General features: G+C 52.4%; 2 protein-coding genes and 1 non-coding gene across 4 annotated transcripts; 1 reads left to right on the top strand and 2 right to left on the bottom strand.

Moving 5' to 3' along the window:
• Positions 1–7,841: 7,841 nt before the first annotated feature.
• Positions 7,842–7,914, bottom strand: TRNAA-AGC (transfer RNA alanine (anticodon AGC)). Its single transcript has one exon. It is a non-coding gene; the product is annotated as a tRNA-Ala (tRNA).
• A 982-nt stretch (positions 7,915–8,896) lies between these two features.
• On the top strand, positions 8,897–16,460 carry ATMIN (ATM interactor). Of its 2 annotated transcripts, none has more exons than XM_078868782.1 (4): positions 8,897–9,956; positions 10,864–10,992; positions 12,257–12,312; positions 13,433–16,460. In XM_078868782.1, exons 1-4 carry the CDS (start codon positions 9,768–9,770, stop codon positions 15,762–15,764), a joined length of 2,706 nt encoding a protein of 901 aa, XP_078724908.1. In that variant the 5' UTR covers positions 8,897–9,767; the 3' UTR covers positions 15,765–16,460. The 2 variants fall into 2 exon arrangements, with proteins under 2 accessions (XP_078724908.1, XP_078724907.1); XM_078868781.1 differs by having other exon boundaries at positions 12,257–12,456.
• Positions 16,423–22,537, bottom strand: LOC144942151 (uncharacterized). Its single transcript, XM_078868912.1, has 3 exons — positions 21,347–22,537; positions 17,917–19,014; positions 16,423–16,431 (listed from the first exon to the last, which is right to left on the bottom strand). Exons 1-3 carry the CDS (start codon positions 21,518–21,520, stop codon positions 16,423–16,425), a joined length of 1,281 nt encoding a protein of 426 aa, XP_078725038.1. The 5' UTR covers positions 21,521–22,537.
• Between the last annotated feature and the right edge of the window lie 514 nt (positions 22,538–23,051).

The following is a 23,051-nucleotide window of genomic DNA, read 5'->3' as shown; positions in this document are numbered from 1 at the left end:
GCTGTACAGCGTCTCGCTCAGTGCTGCGGCTGATGGCTTCCTGACGCCTGAGGGCTCCGTTTGGACCACTGGCATCGACGTTCGTTGACAAGTGGACGAGGCTGTTTGCTACCTTGATTTGCGTTGTTGGATTTCCATTGACCACCGCAAAGAAATGATAAATTCCTCCACTTTTCTTGGACGACTCTGCACTTAATTCTAGATTTGAAGCTTTCGTGACTGCAAGGATTCATATTCTTAGGGTTTTTTCGGTAAAGTCACGTAGGTAAAAAAATACAAATAATAAAATAATATAATAACAAATGAAAAAAACTAAATAAAATCACGACGTTTCGGAGGCAACATAAGTCTCCGTCTTCAGGTGGGACCGTCTGCCAAATTTACTGTATCAAGTGATACAGTCGTTATTAAATTTAGTTATTCTCATTTATTATTATTTTATTATTATTTTACCTACGTAAGAGTATGACTCTGCACTTCTTATCGACCTTCCTTTTCTTTGATAACATAATTTGATAACATAATTAGGATATACAACATATCAAAAACATATATACATCTATTTTCCCGCGCAATCGGATTGTGAATTTAAACCGGACATTAAAACGTGGAACTATGCTGCTGAAGTGATGAGGATGGTCGTATCCAGTGGCGGCCCCTGCAAAATCTCTCAGGGGGGGCAAATGTCTGGATGATTGATAAGGATAAGGTCCACCAATGCAATGGATAAATTAACAGCTTAAGCATGTAAAGGCAACTTCACTACTTTACTATTAATTAAAAATAAAGTGACTCTTACAATACATCTCCTTGTTTGTTTCTATACTCACTATTATTACACTACTTACATCACATTACTCGCTTAATACACTGCTTACTTATACTGAAATTTTGCTCTTCTCTCTTTCAAAGTAGCAAAGTGATCAATTACTCTCTCATTGAAAGCAGGCATGTTCCTGACTAGTTCCCTCTCCATGGAAAGCATAGCCATTGCATTCAGACGTTCCTGTCCCATTACATTTCTCAGGAATGTCTTGATTCTCTTTAAGGTTGAGAAACACCTCTCAGCTTCAGCAGTTGTCATGGGAGTGGTTATGAGGATGTTCAACACAGCAACAGTCTCTGAAAAAGTATCCTGGAGGTTGTACTTCAGCAAAACCTGGTACAGCGCTAGTGCACCACAGCAGCCCTTGAATTCTGGACTCTCATAAATGACAGACAGTTCAGTCTTCAGCTTCGCCTTATTTAACATAGGGTATGCCCTGACAGTGATGTTCAGAGCCTCAACAGGGAATGTATGGCCATGCTGTTGAAACATCTCTCCTTGTAGCAGCGTGGCACTTACAAGGTGGTCGGAAAAGGAGAACCTTTCTTTGGTGTGCAATACAGTATATAATTTAATGTTGGGTTTGTCTATGGCAGTATATAGTAGGGTGTAGACTCGTGTGATGTAAGAGAATAAAGTTTAGATGCAAGCATATTATATATTTTTTTTTACGACGTAGAATTGTAATGTATTACTTACTGTTAGTAACTCAACGTATTGTAGAGTATATTTAGTATACTGATGATAATATGTAGTTTATACTTTAGTTGTTTACGTGGTGGTTTTAGTTACTGCAGCTACATACTATTAACACTCCTTCCCTTCATTAATGCTACCCTTATCCCCTCCCTTTGATGCTGATAATCCTGCATAATGCACGGGCATATGCAGTACTAGTCACATACCTGCATTTCCCATAAATATGCTAAATTCCTCTTGATATTTCATATTCTTTTGTTAAGGCTCCCCCTTTCTTCCCCCCTTCCAACCCAGCTTATATACATGCTCCAAGCACGTGTGCTGTTTCATTCAGACGCTGTCGCCTCGACAGACCTGGTTTTCACCTGAGGACGGCTACTTGCGTTGTGGCCGTAACGTCGTGAGAATTATTTTATTATGTTTTATTTTTATTATTTTATTACTTCCCTTCTACGTGACTTTACCTAAAGAACCAAGAAGATGAATTCCTGCAGTCACGAAAGCTTTAAATCGAAATTCCACTAGGTGGCGACAAATAAAATTGTTGACTGAAACGTGCTTACGTATGATGACGTAAGCACGTTAGTGCGAGCCCTCCCGGAAGCCATAGAGAATGCATTGCAGCGCTCGCCTTTCGAAAAAAATCATCTTTGAATGTAAGTCTATGGGACCACTCTGGGCGATTCTCAGCCGGAGTGAAATCGCCCAAAAAGAGGCGGTACTCCACAGAACGTGACATGACGCTGATTGGACTATATCCAGAGGCACAGTAACGGCTAGCATAGCTCTGTGGTTGAATGAGATTGTTAATGTGATTGAAAAAGTCCCTTTCACACATTGGTGGTGCGTCGCCCAATCGCCCTAATGAAGAAACCGCCCCTGGTCGTATCGCTTCAGGGGTTGTGTGATGCCGCAGCCACGAAGCCGCTCTGCGGGCGCCCCACCTACGACTCCACCACCGCCAAGCGACGGGGACGACACGGCTTCCCCCTCACCAACCCCTCGCACAAACACACACACGCCGACCCCCATGTAGAGCCTCGCGGGGAAGCCACCTGGTCCACAGGTTTTCACCCAGGAGCCCCCTCGTAGGGGGAACATCCTCCATGGTTTTCCCTGGGACCAGGGAATTGACTGAGGCTTTCCCCAGGCTGAATTACCCTGCGGCGCCGTGAATTAACGTGGAAATGCACGATCGCGACGAGGCTACGCAGCCACCGCGGATAGAAAAACACACCGCACACACGGATTGGTGGGCAGGTAGTGAGGGGGGGCGGAGCCACGAACGGCAGGGAAAACGGGGTTGTTCCTCTAATTGGTCGGGCGCTTAGCGGCAAACTCAGATGCGGACGTCGCTGAAATCAACGGTCCAAGTGGGGCTAGGGTACAGGTGAGCGCTCTGATTGGCGGGTGGATTGGGCTCTTTGATGTAGGAGAGGATAAAAGGACGATAGAACGGGGCAGGAAGGTCTCTTGCTTCTCGAGTCGGCCATCAGGGCGGTCGTCTCTTCAGTCCAGCTACCCGAACGTCCGTGTGAGTCGAAGTGCTGTGAGGATGGGCACACCGGAGCATCGAACCATGAGTAGGAGAGAGAGAGTTGGTATTTAGCTTAATAGCCAAAGGGGTTTAAGTCCTAACAGACTAAGGTTCAGACCATCGGGAGATAGTTCAATCCTGCCTTGCCGATTCCGACTGATTCAGTGAGAGTGGCTCGCAGTCACGCCGATAAATCGTTAGTAACTGATCACAGCCTCGTGTGGATTCGGCGAGCGGGTGGGAGGCGCGTGGTGCTGTGTGTGTGTGCGCTCATAGCGTGTGTGGTCGGTGCTCCACGGGTGTACGCTTCGTCTTGCTGCTGTGAACCCCGCACTGCGTGCGGACTAACCCCCCTCGCGAACACCCGACCCACAGCCCTTTAAACCACCTGTAACAAAAACCCCCAATCGGCGACGCGGGCGCGAGCAACGTCATTTGCCCTCCGACCCCTGACCCCCCGTTCAGCGCGTGTGATTGGTGCGCGGGGTTGCGTGAGTGGAGGCGTCCCGTTTGATTCGCGGAGAGGCAACAGGGTGCTTTCAGGCGGCCGTGAGCCAGCGCCGAGCCATGCCCCACAAGCAGGACTCGCGGACTCGCGGGGGTGTGACCCAGGGAGGGGAGCCGGCGGGCGCAGCCCTTCTCCCGCGAGCGATGAGCACAGCAGCAGCAGCAGCAGCTGCTGCTCTCGCACGAGTGAGGGATCGGGAGACGGCGGACCCCCTACGGCCGGTGCCCAGCAGAGAGAGGCCTCGGGGGCCAGCGGCCTCAACAGTTGCACGTGTAGCGCTTCGACCCACGGGGACCCAGTTTGCAGGGGAGATGACGTCATAATGGAGAGGAAAGAGGAGGCGGGGCGAGAGAGAAGGGAACGCCCAAAAATAGGCGGGGCGATCGGGGCGCTTCCTGATGGGATTCGGAGCGGGGTGGTCGCAGGCAGCGTGAGCTCGTGCGGCCAATAAAGAAGCGTGGCGTCGTCCTTATTTTCGTCTGGTGGACTCTTTTTTACACACTTTTATTTAACTCACTCTGTCTGTTGTTGTCGTTGTTGTCGTATCCTCAAATCTTGTAACTAAATTTTAACCCACTTCCCAATGTGGTATCGACTGAAAACTTGGTATACTTATGTCATACTGATGACAATACTATATTCTATCATAAAAAATGAATAAAATATTTTTAAACATAAATTTTTATATGTTATGTTTCGGCTTGGGTCTAATTGTCCACGCTCAACTCACGTTGGCAGTAAATCACCACAGTCCCGTATGTTATGGCAAGCCTCGGCGCATTTCATTAAAGCGTGTTTTTAAAGAAGTATTTTTAAATATTACTTATTTTTAAAAAAAACGTATAGAAAACAGCGCGAGGAACTTCCTCGGATTTCTAGAGATGCAGACGTGAGGGGCGGAGGGGGCGGTGTGCTTCCGCGGATGTCTATCGCCCTGATAAAGTGGCCATGGTGAGGGTCCCGAGGATCTGTGTGCAAGCATCGCGTGATGATGGAGATCTACCCACTCGCGGGTGGCGGCGGGGAGAAGGAGTGGAGGGGAGGGTTGGGGTGGATGTCTAGACGAGGGCATCTAGAGGGGGGGGGGGGGTAAAACAACTAAACAATAATACATTTAAATAAGTATAACCCGTAAAAACAAAGTTTTTCACTATAAATCCTTTATATGCGTGGCAGCGAACTTAATATAAAGGATTTAAAAATATATTCGCCTGTGGAGGACGCGGGGATCGATCCCGCGACCTTTGGCATGGGAAGCAAGGGCATTACCAACTGCGCTACTCCGTCACAGCCTGTGGAGGGGTTACGCTCTGGGCCCTTATACTGTGACGTTCAGCCAAAGCCATGAATGAGTTCTATTTGAATATATGTAAAATAGATTTTTTTTGCCTAAAAAGTGTAAAATTTTGGGAATTTTTTTTTCACGAACATTAATTGTCTCGCACAACGAGTCTGTGTGGAAATGTCAGCTCGATTGGATCACGGGAAGTGGGTTAAAAAACGACCGAAAGATTTGCACGGTCGTAAGCAAGCAAGCAAGCACGCACGCAAGCAAGCAAGCGAACTTAATATAAAGGATTTAAAAATAGAAATTACACGTGGCGGGTCGGAGGAAGGGGCTTAGGGAGTCGGGTCCGTAAGTTTGACACCCCTGGCTTAAATTAACAAGCATGCGCCAGACAAGACAAAAATATATATATTCTTGTGCATGTTGGCATCAATACAGTTTGTTCAGAAGCTAAATTGTAACGTCGATATCTGCTTGTGGTCACATCTAGAGTAGTTGATAAATTTCGCGAAGCTTTCGCTCCTCTGTTGTGGGAGCGCAGACGACAACAGTGGTTCACGGGACCTTCCATCGTTTGGGTCGCAGGGCCACAATCGCGCTACTATGGTTTGTGTCTTTAACTTTCCATTCATGAAGATGGTCCACATCGCCCTATTGATGTTCTCAATGCAGCAGTTCATGCTGATACATCATTGTCTTCCAGGAGGTGCGCTGTTTGGGTCTCGATCGAGGTGTTCATTTTGGACCTCCTCGTTCCTCAGCATCTCGGTGAGATTCTAGGACATGATGTTAAACACAAAGCTGACGTGTGCGTGTGAACTAATCTGCAACACTGGGGAAACGAATAATAAGTACACTATAAACGTCCGGTATGTGTGTCTCCGCGTAAAACGAATACAAGTATCCCATCAGCCACACGTCTGCAGCACCATCGGTGTAATACTGGGGTGGCAAACCGCGGCTCCAGAGCCTTTAAGGACTGCTTCCGTGACATTTATTAAGGACCGAGTCGAATCCACCAATTGAATTTCGGCTCTTCTTGTTATTTTGGTTGACGACCCCTGGTTTAATACAGACTGTGGACCAGTTCAGGCAGTGTCATCCAGAGTCCAAGCCAGCTTGAACCAATGCTGGTGGAACTATAGGCAAAAAGGACCCCTCTCTTAGATGTGGGTTCCAGTTAGACGCAAAACTAAAAGCGGTTGGCTACGTATGGTGGGAATGAAGGTCAACACACACAACACGAATTCACCAACGCGGCCTCCTTTGTGGAGTGATTCTTGAGTGACAACTTCTCTCTGAACCCGGCGATCCGAGTTCGATTTCCGGCTCACGAACAATAACGGTGGCGAATATCTGAACCAGTTCTGGTGCTCGTCTAGGTTAGGGGTTCAGTAACCAAAATAACAAGAAGTGCCATCTTTTTAGAATTCGGTATAAAAAAAACTCAACATTTTAAGTGCCGCAATGCACTGTGGTCAATACGAGACGGACCTTCATAAACCACATTCCTGCGGAGGGAGCTGGTAGGAACGTTGGGTTGCTCGGTCAATGGCCAGGGTCAACGGCGGCGTGGTGTATTCCGCAAATATGCCCGACTGTGAGGGCGGGCACAAGCCGGCGTGAGTAGGTTAAACGTTGAGTTTTATAAGGGCACCACGGGGTGACCAGCCCCTCCTCACCCAGCCCCACCCACCCACCCAGCCCCCCCACCCAGCCCCTCCCCACCCAGCCCCTCCCTCCCCTCCCAGCCCCTCCCTCCCCTCCCAGCCCCTCCCTCCCCTCCCAGCCCCTCCCCACCCAGCCCCTCCCCACCCAGCCCCTCCCCTCCCCACCCTCCCCACCCAGCCCCTCCCTCCCCACCCAGCCCCACCCTCCCCACCCAGCCCCACCCTCCCCACCCTCCCCTCCCTCCCCACCCAGCCCCTCCCTGCACGACGGAGGGACACAATAATCCCCTGTGGGCTGGTGTAACCTGGCGGTGCCTATCAGTATAACGTCACAAATCAGTCCTTAAAAAAATTAACCCGTAAAAAACAAAGTTTTTCACTATAAATCCGTTATATGCGTGGCGGCTAGAGTCCTCTCGTCCTCTGGCTTGAGATGGCTGCCACCTATGGGTCAGATGATTGTCTGCCAGCATTAAGCAATTGGTAATTAAATATTTTTAAAAAATTCCCAAAACAGTGTAACATTTTGGAAAAAAAATTTCACGAAAATAAATTGTCACGCACAACGAGTCTGTGTGGAAAATGTCAGCTCGATTGGATCACGGGAAGTGGGTTAAAAAACGACCGAAAGATGTGCACGGTCGTAAGCACACGCAAGCACGCAAGCAAGCAAGCAAGGATGCGAACTTAATAAAAATTAACCCGTAAAAACTAAGTTTTTCACTATAAATCCTTTATATGCGTGGCATCGGTTTCATTTTATTATTCATTTCTGTTTTTCTTGAGTAAGCAAGCAAGCAAGTGAACTTAATATAAAGGATTTAAAAATTTAAGATCACCTCTTGACATGCCACGTATATTCCCGAGGGCACTAGCGTTGACCCGTTCTACCACTTTCAAGAACCTGGCGGCTTCAATATAACTGCTCTATAAATAGTCTCCATTGTACAGCGTGGGGGCAGGGATTTCATGCCATGTGGTTAGTCAACATTTGCGTCATCATGAAACGGGCGGCTAGAGTCCTCTCGTCCTTTGGCTTGAGATGGCTGCCACCTATGGGTCAGATGATTGTCTGCCACCATTAAGCAATTGGTAATTAAATATTTAAAAAGATTTCCCTAAACAGTGTAAAATTTTGGAAAAACATTTTCACGAACATTAATTGTCACGCACAACGAGTCTGTGTGCAAAATGTCAGCTAGATTGGATCACGGGAAGTGGGTTAACAAACGACCGAAATATTTGCACGGTCGTAAGCGCGCAAGCAAGCAAGCAAGTGAACTTAATATAAAGGATTTAAAAATATTGGTCATTGGAGGATACGGGCATCGATCCCGTTACCTCTCGCATGCTAAGCGAGCGCTCTACCATCTGAGCTAATCCCCCGCACACTACAACAAGAGCTAACCATACCTCATATAACTCACAACATAACGTAATCGTGTTACCGACCGGTCAAAACGCAAATCATTTTGTTTGCGATTGCAAAAATAAGAAACAAAAATGTTCCTAACAAGTGTAAAATTTTGGAAAAAAAATTTTCACGAAAATAAATTGTCACGCACAACGAGTCTGTGTGCAAAATGTCAGCTCGATTGGATCACGGGAAATGGGTTAAAAAACGACCGAAAGATTTGCACGGTCGTAAGCAAGCAAGCAAGCACGCAAGCAAGCAAGCAAGTGAACTTAATATAAAGGAAAAGGATTAAATAAAGGATTAAAAAGCCGCATGCTGCTCCAGAGCGGCAGGTTGCCGACTCCTGCCCATGGTAAACTGGACTTCCATGGTAAACTGGACTTCCATGGTAAACTAGACTCCCATGGTAAACTAGACTTCCATGGTAAACTAGACTTCCATGGTAAACTGGACTTCCACGGGGTGGACTGGGCTCCTGTTGTAAACTGGACTTCCATGGTAAACTAGACTTCCACGGTAAACTGGACTCCCATGGTAAACTAGACTTCCATGGTAAACTGGACTTCCACGGGGTGGACTGGGCTCCTGTTGTAAACTGGACTTCCATGGTAAACTGGACTTCCATGGTAAACTAGACTCCCATGGTAAACTAGACTTCCACGGTAAACTGGACTCCCATGGTAAACTAGACTTCCATGGTAAACTAGACTTCCACGGTAAACTGGACTCCCATGGTAAACTAGACTTCCATGGTAAACTGGACTTCCATGGTAAACTGGACTTCCATGGTAAACTAGACTTCCATGGTAAACTAAACTTCCACGGTAAACTGGGCTCCCGTTGTAAACTAGACTTCCACGGTAAACTGGACTCCCATGGTAATCCTCAATATTTTAAGAGCCGCAGTACAGTCCTTAAAGAGGCGAGCAACTCGCGAACATAACAGCACTTGCCCCAAAAGCGTGTGTAGGCTACACGGGGGATCTTTGTCTTTGCTGTGTGTGTGGGTGACGCCACCTCGCGCTCTCACGCGCGCGTAGCGCAGCAACGGCGGCGCGGACAACCCCGACATTGTCCATCGACACAACGAGTTAGACACCAAGAGACAGGCATACGGAGACAACGCGTGGGAGAGATACAGCATACAGAGAGAGATACAACCTACAGACACGTAGAGACACTGGCAGACACTTCACTGAGAGAGACACACAGACACGTCAGGGAGGGAGACACACCGCGACACGGATTCCAGTGGGCCCGGAATCAGTCTTCGGGGTCAGAACATCGGAATCGGTCTTCGGGGTCGGCCGGTTCGGTTCGGCCCCGGGTTTAAAATCGTCCCGAGGTTAGCATCGCGAGTCGGCACCAAGCCCTCGGGCCTTGTCGACTCGGGCGGGTTAAGCCTGGCGGGGCAACTAGGCCGAGTCGGGGCACCACGGGAGCTGGTCTCGGCTGGGGTTGCCACCGTTACGGGAATTGGCGTCTTGTGTTGATTGTATCGATCTCGTGCACAGGTTGATTAGGGTGGTGTATATTGCACGGTTTTGGTAATCGACCTCGGCAGACTGAGAAACATGCGCGGACTTGGTCCGCGGTGCAAAGGGTGGCGACGATAATCCGGTCGGGGTTGGGCCACATAGGATCGGGTGTGTGCCCACATAGGATCGGGTGTGGGGGCCCATAGGATCGAGTGTGGGCCCACATAGGATCGGGTGTGGGGGCCCATAGGATCGAGTGTGGGCCCACATAGGATCGGGTGTGGGGGCCCATAGGATCGTGTGTGTGGGCCCATAGGATCGTGTGTGTGCTTGAGGCCGCTGGCATGACGGCCGCAAGGGGCCCTGTGCCTGGTGAGGCCGCGGGGCAGGTCTCGGTGCTGGTGGTGCCCTCGGCGCAGGAGCTGGGCCGCGCGGTCCGCACCGACATCGCGTGCCCCGTGCCGCGGTGCGGCCGCGCTCTGCCCAACGAACCCGCGCTTCGCATGCACCTGGACAAGGCGCACGGCGTGAGGGTGAGGGTCGCGCTCCATCACAACGTGGAGCCACGCCAAGGCAGGGCACACCGCAAGGGGTACACCACACGGGGTACACCACACCACCCCACACGGGGCACAGCACACCACCCCACACGGGGTCAAACCACACCACACAAGACCACATCACATGGGACATACCACCCACTGCACACGTGACATCAGCATAACCGCAGGGTACACAGTTGTCACGGATAGAAAACCCACACGGGATACAGCTTAGCCGCAGAATGACACTACACGGCCCTCAGAACAGTGTCGACTAGAGCAGTGACACATTACCTGCACAGGGAACACGACAGGTCCATTCCTGCCGCCAGCAGTGATGTACAAGAGATCCCGACAGCGCATGCGTTATCAACACGCACGCACGCTCCTCATTATCTCCACACTCGAGACCTGACACCAACAACTATATCAATGTATGGCATGAATGTGTGTCAACGCCGGTCCACAGGTAATGCTGCTGAAGTTGTGCGCTCTCAGAGGAGGGCCGTGCGACTGAAGGATTGTAAAATAACTTTATTTTTACGTGCCGAGACGGATGTGTGAGGATGACACGGCTGCTTATGTATGTAGAACTTCTTTTGCGCCGTACGTAGCTAATTGGAGGTGCGGCGTTGTTGTTCACATTCTCCGCAACGAAGGTAATTATTTTGAGTCCTTTCTAAGGTTTGTTTTACCCAGGAAAGTCTCACCGAGTCTCATGACCCTCATGCAGGAGTGTCCTGCCAAGTTGTCGCAAGAGGGGCGGGCGATGATTGCCCAGCGTAATCTCAATCGAGTACTGTCCTGTAGTTACCAATCCACTACAAGACACCAAACCCCCTCTCGTGTGCTTCGCGCGAGCTCGGATACTCACCTGGGACTACTCCGCGTCGTTTAGGAGGGCCCACAGCCGTCCGACAGACCGTCCCGCTCGTCAGATGGCCGACCCAAGCTCTACTGCTGCCCTGTGCAAGGCTGTCCCAGAGGGCCAGGGAGGCCATTCGCCCAGTTCTCCCTCGTGCGGCAGGTGAGTCGCCGTTTCAGGCAGGGGCGAGGCCAAGAAATCATTGTACGTATGTTGAACTTGTTTCGCACCGTACGTGGCCAACCGTGCTAATCGGAGGTGCGGGGGGACGACAACAAAATCAACACAAAAAGCAGTTCTAAATAAATTAGTTTTCAATATAGATTTAAAAGTGCATAGCTCCGGTGGCTTCCCTATATCGGAAGGAAGAGCGTTCCAGACTGCCGCAGAAGCGCATCTGAGAGCGTGCGATGTAGTGACCGTCTTTGTTCGATGGTTTGCCTAAAGCCGATCCTGCGATGATGACTGGAGTTTGCGGGGACTGTTTGGGTTGGCGAACCGGACAATAATTCTGCACCCAGCACACAACATCCAGTGTTCCTCTCTCTGTGGACTGTCGTTTCTGGTCACGTGCCACCTACTCCGGTCTACCATCGGCTAAGAATATATTCAGTGAGAATTTAAGCTATAGCTGAGACTATTGTTTCTGCAGATGCTGAGTAAGGAGATAGAGGTCTTGGTACCATTGTAACTAACCATAATATAAACCCTAACACCTAAAGCCAACCATAAACACTGACCATAAACTCTCAACAATAACCATAAACCCTAACTGCTAACCATACATTTAATCCCTAAACCTGAACCCTAGGTTTCCTAACCCCTAATCCTACGCAAAAGCTAAATAAGCAGTGTCTTTTCACATTCTCACACTTGATCCACTGAAATCAAGAACCGATCAGTGACAGATATGGCCGAGGTGTCCCCATTCGGCCCTTTGTGATGAAAAAGTTCACAGCCCTACATTAGGTTATGCACGATGCCAGTCAGACGCGATATCTATAAATATATAAATCAGCTCAAGCCTCCCGTAAATCACGTGACTGGTGCGTGGCCATCTCACTCCGAATACCCCCTCTCTCCCTCTCCGCCCCCTTCGAAAACAGACGCTGCTCCGTGCAGCTCACTTCTGCTCGCTCCTTCGTTTTATCTGCCTCTCTTCCCTCCGCTGTCATCACCTTTTCATTCCTTCTCCCCCTCCGTTTCCTGCCCAGCGCTAATATCGTCCTGCTACTTATCTTGATCTGTGCACTCTGTCCATCTTTGGGGACTTCCATCCCGGCATCCCTTCCCTTTCAATGTCATCTTACCCCGTCTACTCCTATTACATAACCGACTCTACTCGCCTTCTCGTGGTGTGATGCCACGGGTTCAAAGTTTGTATATAACGTCAGTGATCCACACTGCCAACGCTCACTCCCCGCAGCACTACCTGAAGATGCACGCGGAGCGGACGCACGAGTGCGGGGTGTGCGAGCGCCGGTACAGCACGCGCGCCGACCTGCGGCGGCACCAGGGCGACTGTGGCCGAGTGTTCAGCTGCTCCTGTGGCTGCCCCTACGCCAGCCGCACCGCACTGCTCTCCCACGCCTACCGCACCGGCCACGTGTTGCCGGAGGAGCACAGGCACGCCAGCGTGGGGAGACGGGAATTGTGGTGCAAGCGCAGGGCCGCAGCTGGGATCGCTGGTGCTAGCATCAGGGACATAGGAATACTGGTGCCAGGTGGGGAATTGGAATTGCTGGTGCCGGTATGGGAGAGAGGGGCGCCGCGGTGGCAAGATGTTAACTACCTCACCTGGTATACAAGATGTCGTGGATCCGATTCCGACCCTGATGCCTGTATATTTGGAGTTTGCATGTTCTTCCCGTGGTCGCATGAATTTCTCCCTGGGTCCTCCGGCTTTCCCTCCACATTTAGAAACATGCGCTTAAAGTATACATTATAAACCACTTCGTTGAGCTATCATTTGTGGCCAGGTCGCTTCTGAAAAAGTGCTATATAGTTCAGTAGGCCTTGCCTGGTGAAATAAAGTTATTTTTTATAGAGCTGGGATTGCTGGTCCCAGCATAAGGGAGCTGAGCTATGGTGGTGCCAGCATGGGGAGATGTGAATGCTAGTGGCAGCATAGGGAGAGGGGATTGCTGGTACCAGTCTGGAGGAGCAGGGCTTGCTGGTGCTAACATGAGGGAGCTGAGATCACTGATGCCAGCACCTTAGTTATTGTTTTAAAGGAAGGTGTAATTGAAACATACATCTTTTAATCGTGTAGATACATGCTGGAGCTCTCCCAGGCTGCCCGACATGGACTATTTGAATATTTGATGGCTTCTGCGTTTATTTCCATAATAACTCTGCAAAGCCATTACTGTAACATCATTTCCATACCTTTTGGTACAAACGTGCAGCGCCCATCACTATGGCACGAGAGTACTACAGCCTGACCATAACTTCAAAGTCGTTTTGTTTTTACTTGAAAAGCATATAAAGATAGCCTGGAACACAGTCCAGAGATTTGTATCTATAACAGCTCTTACTGTAATGACAAACCATTATTGACTTTTAACAATTCATCAACATTTCTTTTTTTGTTTGTTTCAAGAGTGCCGCCCGGGCGCAAACGAAAGCTGGAGAGCCAGTCCAGCGTGCAAACCCCCATGAGGGTCGTGTCGGTCACGCAGCAGCCCGATGTTCACGCCGGTGACTCCACCCCCACGGCGCAAGACATGGTGGCGGCACCACCGCAGCAGAAGCCCGGTCCGGCGATCGACAAATCTTCCCCGAAGACGCCGGACGCCTGTCCGCCGGCGCCGATCCCCTCTCCTGCGCGCGCCGCTCAGCAAGGCCCATCCATCGCCGCAGAGCAGGTGCGGGCGGCGGTCGCGCCGAGGGCGAGAGGGAGGTGCGTGGAGCAGCATGCTGTGCGTGCAAAGGTCGCCTCCTCGAAACCGAAGTGCGAGAGCGACCCGCTGCCCACGCCGCCACCGCCGCTAGCGCCGTCCGCTCCGTTGAGAGCACCGTCCAAACGGTTGCTGCTGCCCAAGCCGAGTGCGGTGCTGCTGAAGCTCTCGGTGACTCAGCGGGGGGCGGCGGCCCTGCTCGGCCACAGAGAGGGCAGCTCCATCAAGCCCGTGGTGGTCGCCGTGGATGAGGCGGGCGCTATCGTGAGCACGCTGGCGCTCGTCCCTGGCGCGTTCGGCGGCGCCAACGCCAAGGGCTCCAAGGGAGTTGGCGCTGTTTTGGACCTCGATGGCAAGCATTGTTTGCAGCCAGTCTCCACCGTATCTAATGCGTCACCGAAAGCGATTACGTGCGAAGCTCAGACCGAGGTGTGCATCAATGATATCTATGGTGCCTCTAACCCATATTCTTCAGCCACGAACACGTACTCACATCCGCTGAATTTCTTGGTCAGTGCAAATGCGCAAACCGATGTTAGCTTCACCGCCGTGGGTTCCGCGTCGAATAACGTTTGCACGCAAACTCAGCACAATCCTCAAAGAACGACGTCCAGCTTTGCGGTACAGACGGAATCAGGGCAAGACCAAATACAAATCACTAAGGTGACAGAGAAGCAATTAATTCCCAACGTTGCATCGTGGGATCCGAATGGCAGAAATATTTCCTTGGGTCCAAAGCTTAGTGGTGGTACGTATGACATTTCAACACCGTGTAACGCTGGCATATTTGTTGGTGACAATAACTCAACGGTGCTCGGCCTACTCAAGGATCCTTCCATGTACAACACTTTACACGCCATGGCTATGCTCGGCCAGGGTCTCAAGCTGAATCAGTTGAGCACCCTCGAATCGGTTGTTTGCGACAGGGCGACTGCGCCTGAAAATACGAACAGAGATCCGAGCCAGATGCGCGCTGGCTGTGCCAGCGGCGTGGACATGGAGACGCACACCCACGACTTTGAGTTGTACCTGGAGCAGCTGCTGTCGGGGGCGGCGCTCCCATCCCACTCGCGAGACCGGGGTGACCACTGCATCGCGCCCGGCACGCTGGACACGTCCGCCCAGACAGACACGTCGCTGGTGGCGCCGAACTCCGTAGCCCCCGATAGCACGAGGGTGGACGGGGCTACGCAGACGTCGATGATGCTCGTAGACGACTTCAACATGGAAATGTTTGACAGTTACACCCAGACCGACCTGGAGGTTCTCTTACAGGACTCCTCCCTGGAATTCCCTGCAGTCCGAGCTGGGTTTTCTGGAAACTGCGCTGAACTGCTGGATACTCAGACCCAAACTGACCTTGGAAACTTTCTAGAGTACGCCTCTAGGCTGCCCGAGAGCCAAATGACTTTTGCGTGCAACAGTGCCCTCAACACGGAGACACAGACCGACTTGTTTTTGCAGCGAGGGTCCTCCATGGCGTGCCCTGATTCTATCGATCTCAAGGGCGAGATGCTCGCACACCCCTCCATGATGCGGGCGGATGTGCGCAGAGATTCCTCGTTCTCCACCGACGACTCGGCAGGAGACAACGCACTGAGGCTGGACTTCACGTCGAGCTGCGTGCCTCTGCACATTCAAACCCAGACGGAGCCCGGTGCGCCGCAGGAACAAGTCGCGTCAATTCCCGAGCTCGACACTCCCGTGATGAACTTCGCGGCCGAGTCCGGCTCGCTTCCCGGAGAGACACGGGCGGGAGGCAGCTCCCGCGCTCCTCTGAGCTCGGCCGAGACCCAGACGCCCCGCAACGACCTCGACGATTTCTTTTTCACCAGCATCGAGACGCAGACCATGGAGGACGACTTCCTGCTCTCGGATCTGGACTTCGGAGGAATGGAGACGCCCTTCGGGTCCATCGACGCACAGACCTCGCCAGGATACGGCTCCTCGGCCGAGAGCGAGGAGTCACACGCGGGGTCCAGGGCAGGCGCCAAGGCCGATGTGCCCTCCATTTTCCAGCACTTCCACTTTTAATGCCGGCCGATGGCGCTGGTTCAGCCACCCCGCGCGCGACGTCACTCGTGCGTACCTCGTGTCTGGTCAATGGTGCCCACTCCAGCCCCCCTCCCCCCTCCTCCCACCATGGCAGCTGTCGAGCAATGTAAACGATCCGTATCCGAGATGCCGTGGTGAAATCATTAATAGTGAATGCCACCCTCAGGGCAGTGGGGACCTGGTTCGTGTTACAGTGGCGCCACGCTACGACGCCTTCGCCTGATCCTCGGATTCCCAGACGACGACGATGCTGCTGCTGCAGGGATGTTGCGGATCCCCGATAAAGTCGAATCGGTGTTCCATGTGAAGTTAATTTATTTGCACTTTGGGAAAGTTTTCTACGGAATGCACAATAAAACTGTTGACGCAAGCGATTGTGCCAGCAACGTGTTGCCGAATCCTTTATTTAAAATTTAGTTTTTGACCGTCGTTCGCAAATAACTACAATTTTGCAGCGAAATTGCACTGTGTTACCACAAGCATGCATGTGGTTAGTGCAGCCTTGATGCCTTGCCGGGAAGGGTGAAGCCTATTCTTTTTTCGTCAGCAAAAACTGCTGTTCGCGAGAGTTGAGTGTGAATAAAACAAGTCCGCTCTAACGAATAATAACCTCTCCATTTTAATTATTCACGACGCGTCAAATGGCCTGACAGTGGAGGGGCAGCAACAGGAACATGGCTTGAAAGCCGTATTTTCTAAACTAAAACTAAACTTTTTCTTTTACCAGGTAAGGCCAACTCAGCTATTTAGCTCTTTTTCAGAAGCGACCGGTCCACAAATGACAGCTCAATGAAGTGGCTTATGTGGAAATTTATCGCAGCCAAATACTCTAAACACATGTTGAATCGAAATGTGGAGGGAAAACCAGATAACCTGGAGAAGAATCCATGCGACCACGGGGAGAACACGCAAACTCCAAATATACAGGCGTCGGGGTCGGGATTGAACTCCTGTATACCAGGTGAGGTAGTTAACATCTCGCCACCGCGGCGCCCTTTCGAATAAAAGTGGCCAAGGTGATCCTGGCCAATTAATTTGGCCCGAATCTGCAGATGGGGATTAACTAGTTTATCCGGCCTATTGTGGATGAATACATCTTGCACACGATTTCAACATCCGTTTAACGGGACTGGTGGTTTGTGATGGCGAGACCCGAATAGCCTATCTTGACACAAGCGCATATTTACCTCCAATTAACGCTTAACAATCCTACGAAAAAATGCACGTAAATCGCTTTGCACTAAGAGGAAAACCTTACGAATAAGAACACTAGTTTCCTGTCCTTCAAAGTAAAAACCTTGTTTTTTAAGGCCACTTTTTACAGCATTTCTATAAAGTTAGCACTTTTTCAGTAGCATTTAACATTTTCATACCATCTGGCCCTAACTGTGCCCTCGCCAATGTAGCTGGGTTTTTTTTCTCAGCTTATATCGCTTAACCTGACCTTAACACTCGGCCCTCTTTGAAGGCAACAAACGTCCGCTGGCGGGAGCGAATATTCCAATATTCCTTGGTAGGGGGGGGGGGGTTTACACAATGGTGCTGTGGTACGAATACCACAAACTTTGCGTGAGAGTGGGAGGGGGCCCGCGGTGGTCAGTTGGGTGAACCTCACGTAGCGTTACGCATCTCAGCGGTGTGCTTTGCGTCTTACAACCTGCGAACATCGTAATGCCCCCCCTCCCTTTACCTCGACGCCCACCGTAAGCCAACACCCGCATCCCGCGACCCGTGATCTCTCGCCGCCGTGATTAATGACCCCAGTCAATGGAGCCGCACGCGCTAATGAGTCCGGAGCGATGAAAGGCGAGACGGCGTGGCAGTGAGGTCGTCGCACCCGCCCGCGTGTAAGCTGAGTGTGCCCGCAGGTATTTTTTTCGGTAAGCGTCGAGCAGTGGCTCGCTGTAAACAGGCTTAACACGTGTCCCTCGATTGCACTCGGTGCACTTTAACACCGTCCGATAAACATCTCTCAACCGTGGTTTTAGTTGAAAGTCCCACGTGGGGATCCATACCATGGCTCAGACGCATCCAGGTCCCAGGGAGTATTTGATGATGAGATGACGATGGTGATACAGAGGCTGTTTTTTCACTCTGTTGGTCTTAGTCACAAGAGCAGTGTGTGTGGTACCATGGGGATACGGACCTTGCATCCCTGCACTAGCGGCAGGCGCCCCCCGGCCCTGTGCTCATCCCGAGTTTCAAAACCCTCTCGCCGCACGTTCCCCACGCTCTCCGCGTCGCCACCGTCGCCACCGCTCCTGCCGCCGGAACCCGGCCTTTGCGCCACATCCTTTCCCGTTCGTCCGCCCCTCCTGCCGGCAGTCCCGACCCCACATCGCACCCCGGCCGCTCGCTCGTGAGCGCGCGATCCCGTCGCCCTCCTGGCCGCCCTCCCTGCCGCGGGCTGCCGGGAGCTCCTCCAGCGTCGGCGGCCGCGCGGCTCGTAGTTCAAGCCGCCGCTCCCCCTCCCGGCAGGTGCCGACTCGACACGCCGGCAATTGTCAATCCTGAGCGCGTCCGCGTCCAGGTGCCGCCATGGGTCGGAGAGCCCCGACGCCGGATTGGCCAGAAAGCCGCGAGCCTCGCTCCTCACCGGCGGCAGGACGGAGTAGAGGCTGAACGACGGTGGCAAGTCGGGCCCCTGGTCGCTGTCATGGGCCGCGCCGGCTTTGGAGCCGGATTCCGGCACGGGGCCGTGGTGCGCGCCTCGCCCATCCTCATTCTGCTCATCGGTCGACGTGGCGCAGTCCTCCTCCTCGTCCCTGACGAGAGCGCGCGGGGCCACGTGCAGCCGAGACGCGGCCGAGCAGAGCTCCTCCACCTCCCCTCGTGCCTCCACCTCCTCATGCTCCTCCTCCTCATCCTGCTCACCATCCTTCTCATCCTGCTCATTGGGATCAGGGTAGCAGCCCCGTGGAGACGAACCCTCGCTGTGGACCATCCGTGTTGTCCACTTGTCCCCCGTCCATCGGCCCCACGCGGTCTGCTGAAGCGTCGCGAGCCGGGCCCCCGGCTCTGCGGCCAAGTCCCAGGTCTCCCGCGCCGCTCCCGGGCCGCCGCTCTCCCGGGCCGCTCGTCGGGCGGCCGCGGGCCGGCCCGGAGTGCCGTGGCGGAAGGTCGCGGCGGACCCACGGGCGGGCGCAGTGGACGGGCCGGTGGCGCCGCGACGACGCGCGGAGTTCGGAGTCGGCAGGGAGTAGGGAGCGGAGCGGCGCCAGCCGTGAACCTGCAGTATGATGACAATAATAACAATCACAGAAACGACAACCACAACAATCACAGCAACAACAACCACCACAACAATCATAACCACAACAATCACAGGAACAACCACGACAATCACAACAAAAACAATGACGCACGAGTCCTAGGCTTGCTTTAATGTAAGCACTTTGTGTTGTTTATCTGGTTTGCAGTAAGTTTTGGCATGGGTTTTGTGTCAATAATAACTTGTTGATTTTGCTCTTGGTTACACATTCCGTCCACCCCGCAAGGTGCTGTAGCTGCGGCCACAGCCGATGGGTCTTGGGCTGTGGCTGTCGGTGGAGTAAATGGAGCTGCGTGGCTCAATGGGGCCTCGGCGGCTAAAGTAATAAAGTCCGAGTCTGCTTCTCGGATGTGTTTTGTTTTCGGGTTGGACTGCGTGCATTGTTTTCACTTCCTGAAGAAACCCTCAGCGTGTGGAGCAAAACGTCGGACATAATGTGCGTATGTTGACCTTCTTTCGCACCGTACGTAGCCAAGGACGGCGAACAACGCGCGCGGCACGACCCGATAACGCATCGGAGAGTCACGCAGCGCAACCGGGGACATCCTACGCAATTGTTCTGCGATTGGTAGAAATATTTACGTTGTATTTTCTCCCAAATACAGTATACTCCATGCACAACAGGTGTTATAGGTTGCAGGGCTACGTCGTGTGACGCAGACTGCGTCTGTGCTCCCACACGATCAACAACTCGCAATGATCAACTCGACCATTGGTCAAACAACACTCACGACCCACACGGCATGGAAGAGGGAAAACTAAACTATTGAAACTATTTCTTTTTATTATACCAAGTAAGGTCCATTGAGTTCTATAGCTCTTTTAAAAAATTTATTAGTAAAATAACAAACATTTGATTAGTTTTAATCGCTGTTTGGCCTCCCACAAAGTGATACCTATTATGTCGATCCACGTTTGATGATGATTTAAATAAGCACCACAAACGTTTCCTTCACCGGTCCACCTCTCCGCATGACGACTTGCTGTAAAATAATTTCTTATACAACCCATCAGGCACCGCACGCGTTCTGCTGGAAGTGCGTCATTTCAGCAGCACTGATCTCAAGACAAGCGACACTGGACCGGTTTCGACGGAGCAGTCAGGCTTGGTTGAATCAATGCTGACGAACGGCCGCAAATATCACCGGACGCATGGATGATGGACTCAAACAATTGCTCTGAGTGCGCTGCTTCTAAGGCACGAAAAGCTGGCTGGCTAATTGCCTTGTGCGGCATAACTTGTGGGCAGTGCAGCGAACTCCATTGTACTACACTATGCCCCCACGTCTATGCTCCCCCGCCTCGATCAACACACGGAACAGCAATGACAGTGATGGCACCATCATTCAAATTCCATCCCTTCTGGGTGCCCATGCACGATGACCCAGATCTCCGGTTACAAATCTCTACGGGCACCCACATCCAACAACCCCCGAATCTCTCCACAGTTACCGCTCAATAAACTCGTACACACGGTCGCGCACTCCATACTGGCAGCCAGTGCCCAACCCCTACGCGGTGCTGGTCGCATGTGTTATAAAGGGGCCCTACAAAACTAATATTAAAACACAATTTTTTACTTGCACAGTAAAGTAATTGTATTTTTTCATTTGCTACACAGCCAGATAATACGACAAATCGCTAACCTTAAACACCCGGTCGTTCGTAAAAGTCGAAGGCGCTACAGTACTATAGTAATAGAGCAAGTGCAGAATCACTGAACCGGAATTGATAGCTTGAAAGCATTTAGCGCGGGGCCCGTAGCAACTACACATGTAGTAGATACTTGTGTAGCAGATACATGTGTAGTAGATACATGTGTAGTAGCTACTAGGGAGACACGGGGACACCGCTACACGTGTGTAGTAGCTACTTGTAGTAGCTACTTGTAGATACATGTGTAGTAGCTACTACACGTGTAGTAGATACATGTATAGTAGATACACGTGTAGTAGCTACACGTGTAGTAGCTACACGTGGTGTAGTAGCTACATTTGTAGTAGCTACTACACCACGTGTAGTAGCTACTACACGTGGTGTAGCTACTCAACGTGTAGTAGATACATGTGTAGTAACTAATACACCACGTGTAGTAGCTACTACACGTGGTGTATTAGCTACTACACGTGTAGTAGATACTACACGTGTAGTAGATACTACACGTGTAGTAGATACTACACGTGTAGCAGCTACTTTTGCTACGAGGATAACCCGGCACTGCTCCACGTCGTCATCTTGGCTCACGCTCAGTCGGTGCGCGGTGCGTTGACGGCACAAGCAGCTCTCCCACCTCTTCAGCCCAGGCTCCCCTTGCCGCCGCCTCCTCGTCGTCCTCCTCGTCCTCGTCGCCCGCGGCCCCCGCGCTGCAGGCGAGGAGGGCCTCCACGCTGCGCCTCTCGGCCGCCTCGGGGCTCGCTGAGCAGCAGCCACGGGCACGGCCACACCAGCCCGCACGGCCCTCCATGCCCAGCGGCCTCCTCCTCCTCCTCAACCTCCTCCTCCCTCAGCTTCCTCAACCTCCAACGTCTCAAGACGTTGACTCCAGCTGCTCGGCTACATCAGCCTCTTGCCGTCGTCTCAACCCTCCTCACCAACCCCCCCGGGGCTGCTCCTCAATCCCCCCACTCCCCTCGTCAATCTCCCTCCTTCTCCCGCGACCTCCTGAGCTTGCTCAACGTTTCGCGTTCGCAACCTCCTCAAGCACCCCCTCCTCCCTACCTCCTTCTCCTCAACTCACTCCAACTCCTCATCAACCTCCTCGACCTCCCTGTCGCACGGCTCCTGGAGCTTGCTCAACCTCAGCCCTCCTCAGCCTCGTCCCAGCGGGCTGCCTTCTCCCACCCGCCAGTTCCTCGCGAGTGGGAGATCCCTGCAGGTGCAGGTGGTGATGATGGAGGAGGATGAGGAGTTTAGGGTGATGCCAGGAGCGCAAAGTCACCTCCTGCTCCACCCCGTGGTGTCTCCCTGCGGTGTCCCCGTGTCTCCCTGCGATGTCGCCCTGCGGTGTCCCCGTGTCTCCCCGTGGTGTCTCCCTGCGGTGTCCCTGTGTCTCCCCGTGTCTCCCTGTGATGTCCCCGTGTCTCCCTGTGTCTCCCTGCGGTCTCTTCCCGTGTCTCCCTGCGGTGTCTCCCTGCGGTGTCCCTGTGTCTCCCCGTGTCTCCCCGTGTCTCCCTGCGGTGTCTCCCCGCGGTGTCTCCCTGCGGTCTCTCCCCGTGTCTCCCTGCGGTGTCTCCCTGCGGTGTCCCTGTGTCTCCCCGTGTCTCCCTGTGATGTCCCCGTGTCTCCCTGTGTCTCCCTGCGGTCTCTCCCCGTGTCTCCCTGCGGTGTCTCCCTGCGGTGTCCCTGTGTCTCCCCGTGTCTCCCCGTGTCTCCCTGCGGTGTCTCCCTGCGGTGTCTCCCCGCGGTGTCTCCCTGCGGTGTCTCCGTGTCTCCACCTCTCCCCCAACCTCCTCGCTCCCGGGGCTGGGAGCCCCGAGCCCGGATCTGCGGGGCGCGTCACGCGAATCTCCATGGCGACGGGCGCGGGGGGGGGGGGCGACGCGGGGGCCTGGGGAGACTCCTCCGCCCCAACGACCTCGCGACGTCCCCATCCTCCATCATCCTCCTCCTCCTCCAACATCATCCTGCAACATCCTGTGAACTATAAATAATAAACTATGAACTATAGATATAGTTTTAAAGCTTACCAGGTAAGGCCCCAACTGAGCTACGCAGCTCTTTTTCAGAAGCGACCTGGGCATCGCGAATGAAAGCTCAACAACTGCTTATCGTGTGGACGTGTACAGCAGCCAAATACTCCTGAACAACGGGCCCACAAAACCCCGTTGTTGTAATGCACTTCTACGCTGCCGCGTCTGCGCTCCACACGTTCAACAACCCGCACTGGTCAGAATCACAATATTTATACGGGGGTAAGAACGTCACAACAACACACAGTACACAAACACGAGAGTAGTGCAAAGAACAAGAAAGGTAAACAAATCACGCAAACAAAT

The sequence above is a fragment of the Lampetra fluviatilis genome, chromosome 26 (genome assembly GCF_964198595.1).
Source record: "Lampetra fluviatilis chromosome 26, kcLamFluv1.1, whole genome shotgun sequence".
Lineage (NCBI taxonomy): Eukaryota > Metazoa > Chordata > Hyperoartia > Petromyzontiformes > Petromyzontidae > Lampetra > Lampetra fluviatilis.
This window is presented reverse-complemented; position numbering and strand designations above follow the sequence as displayed.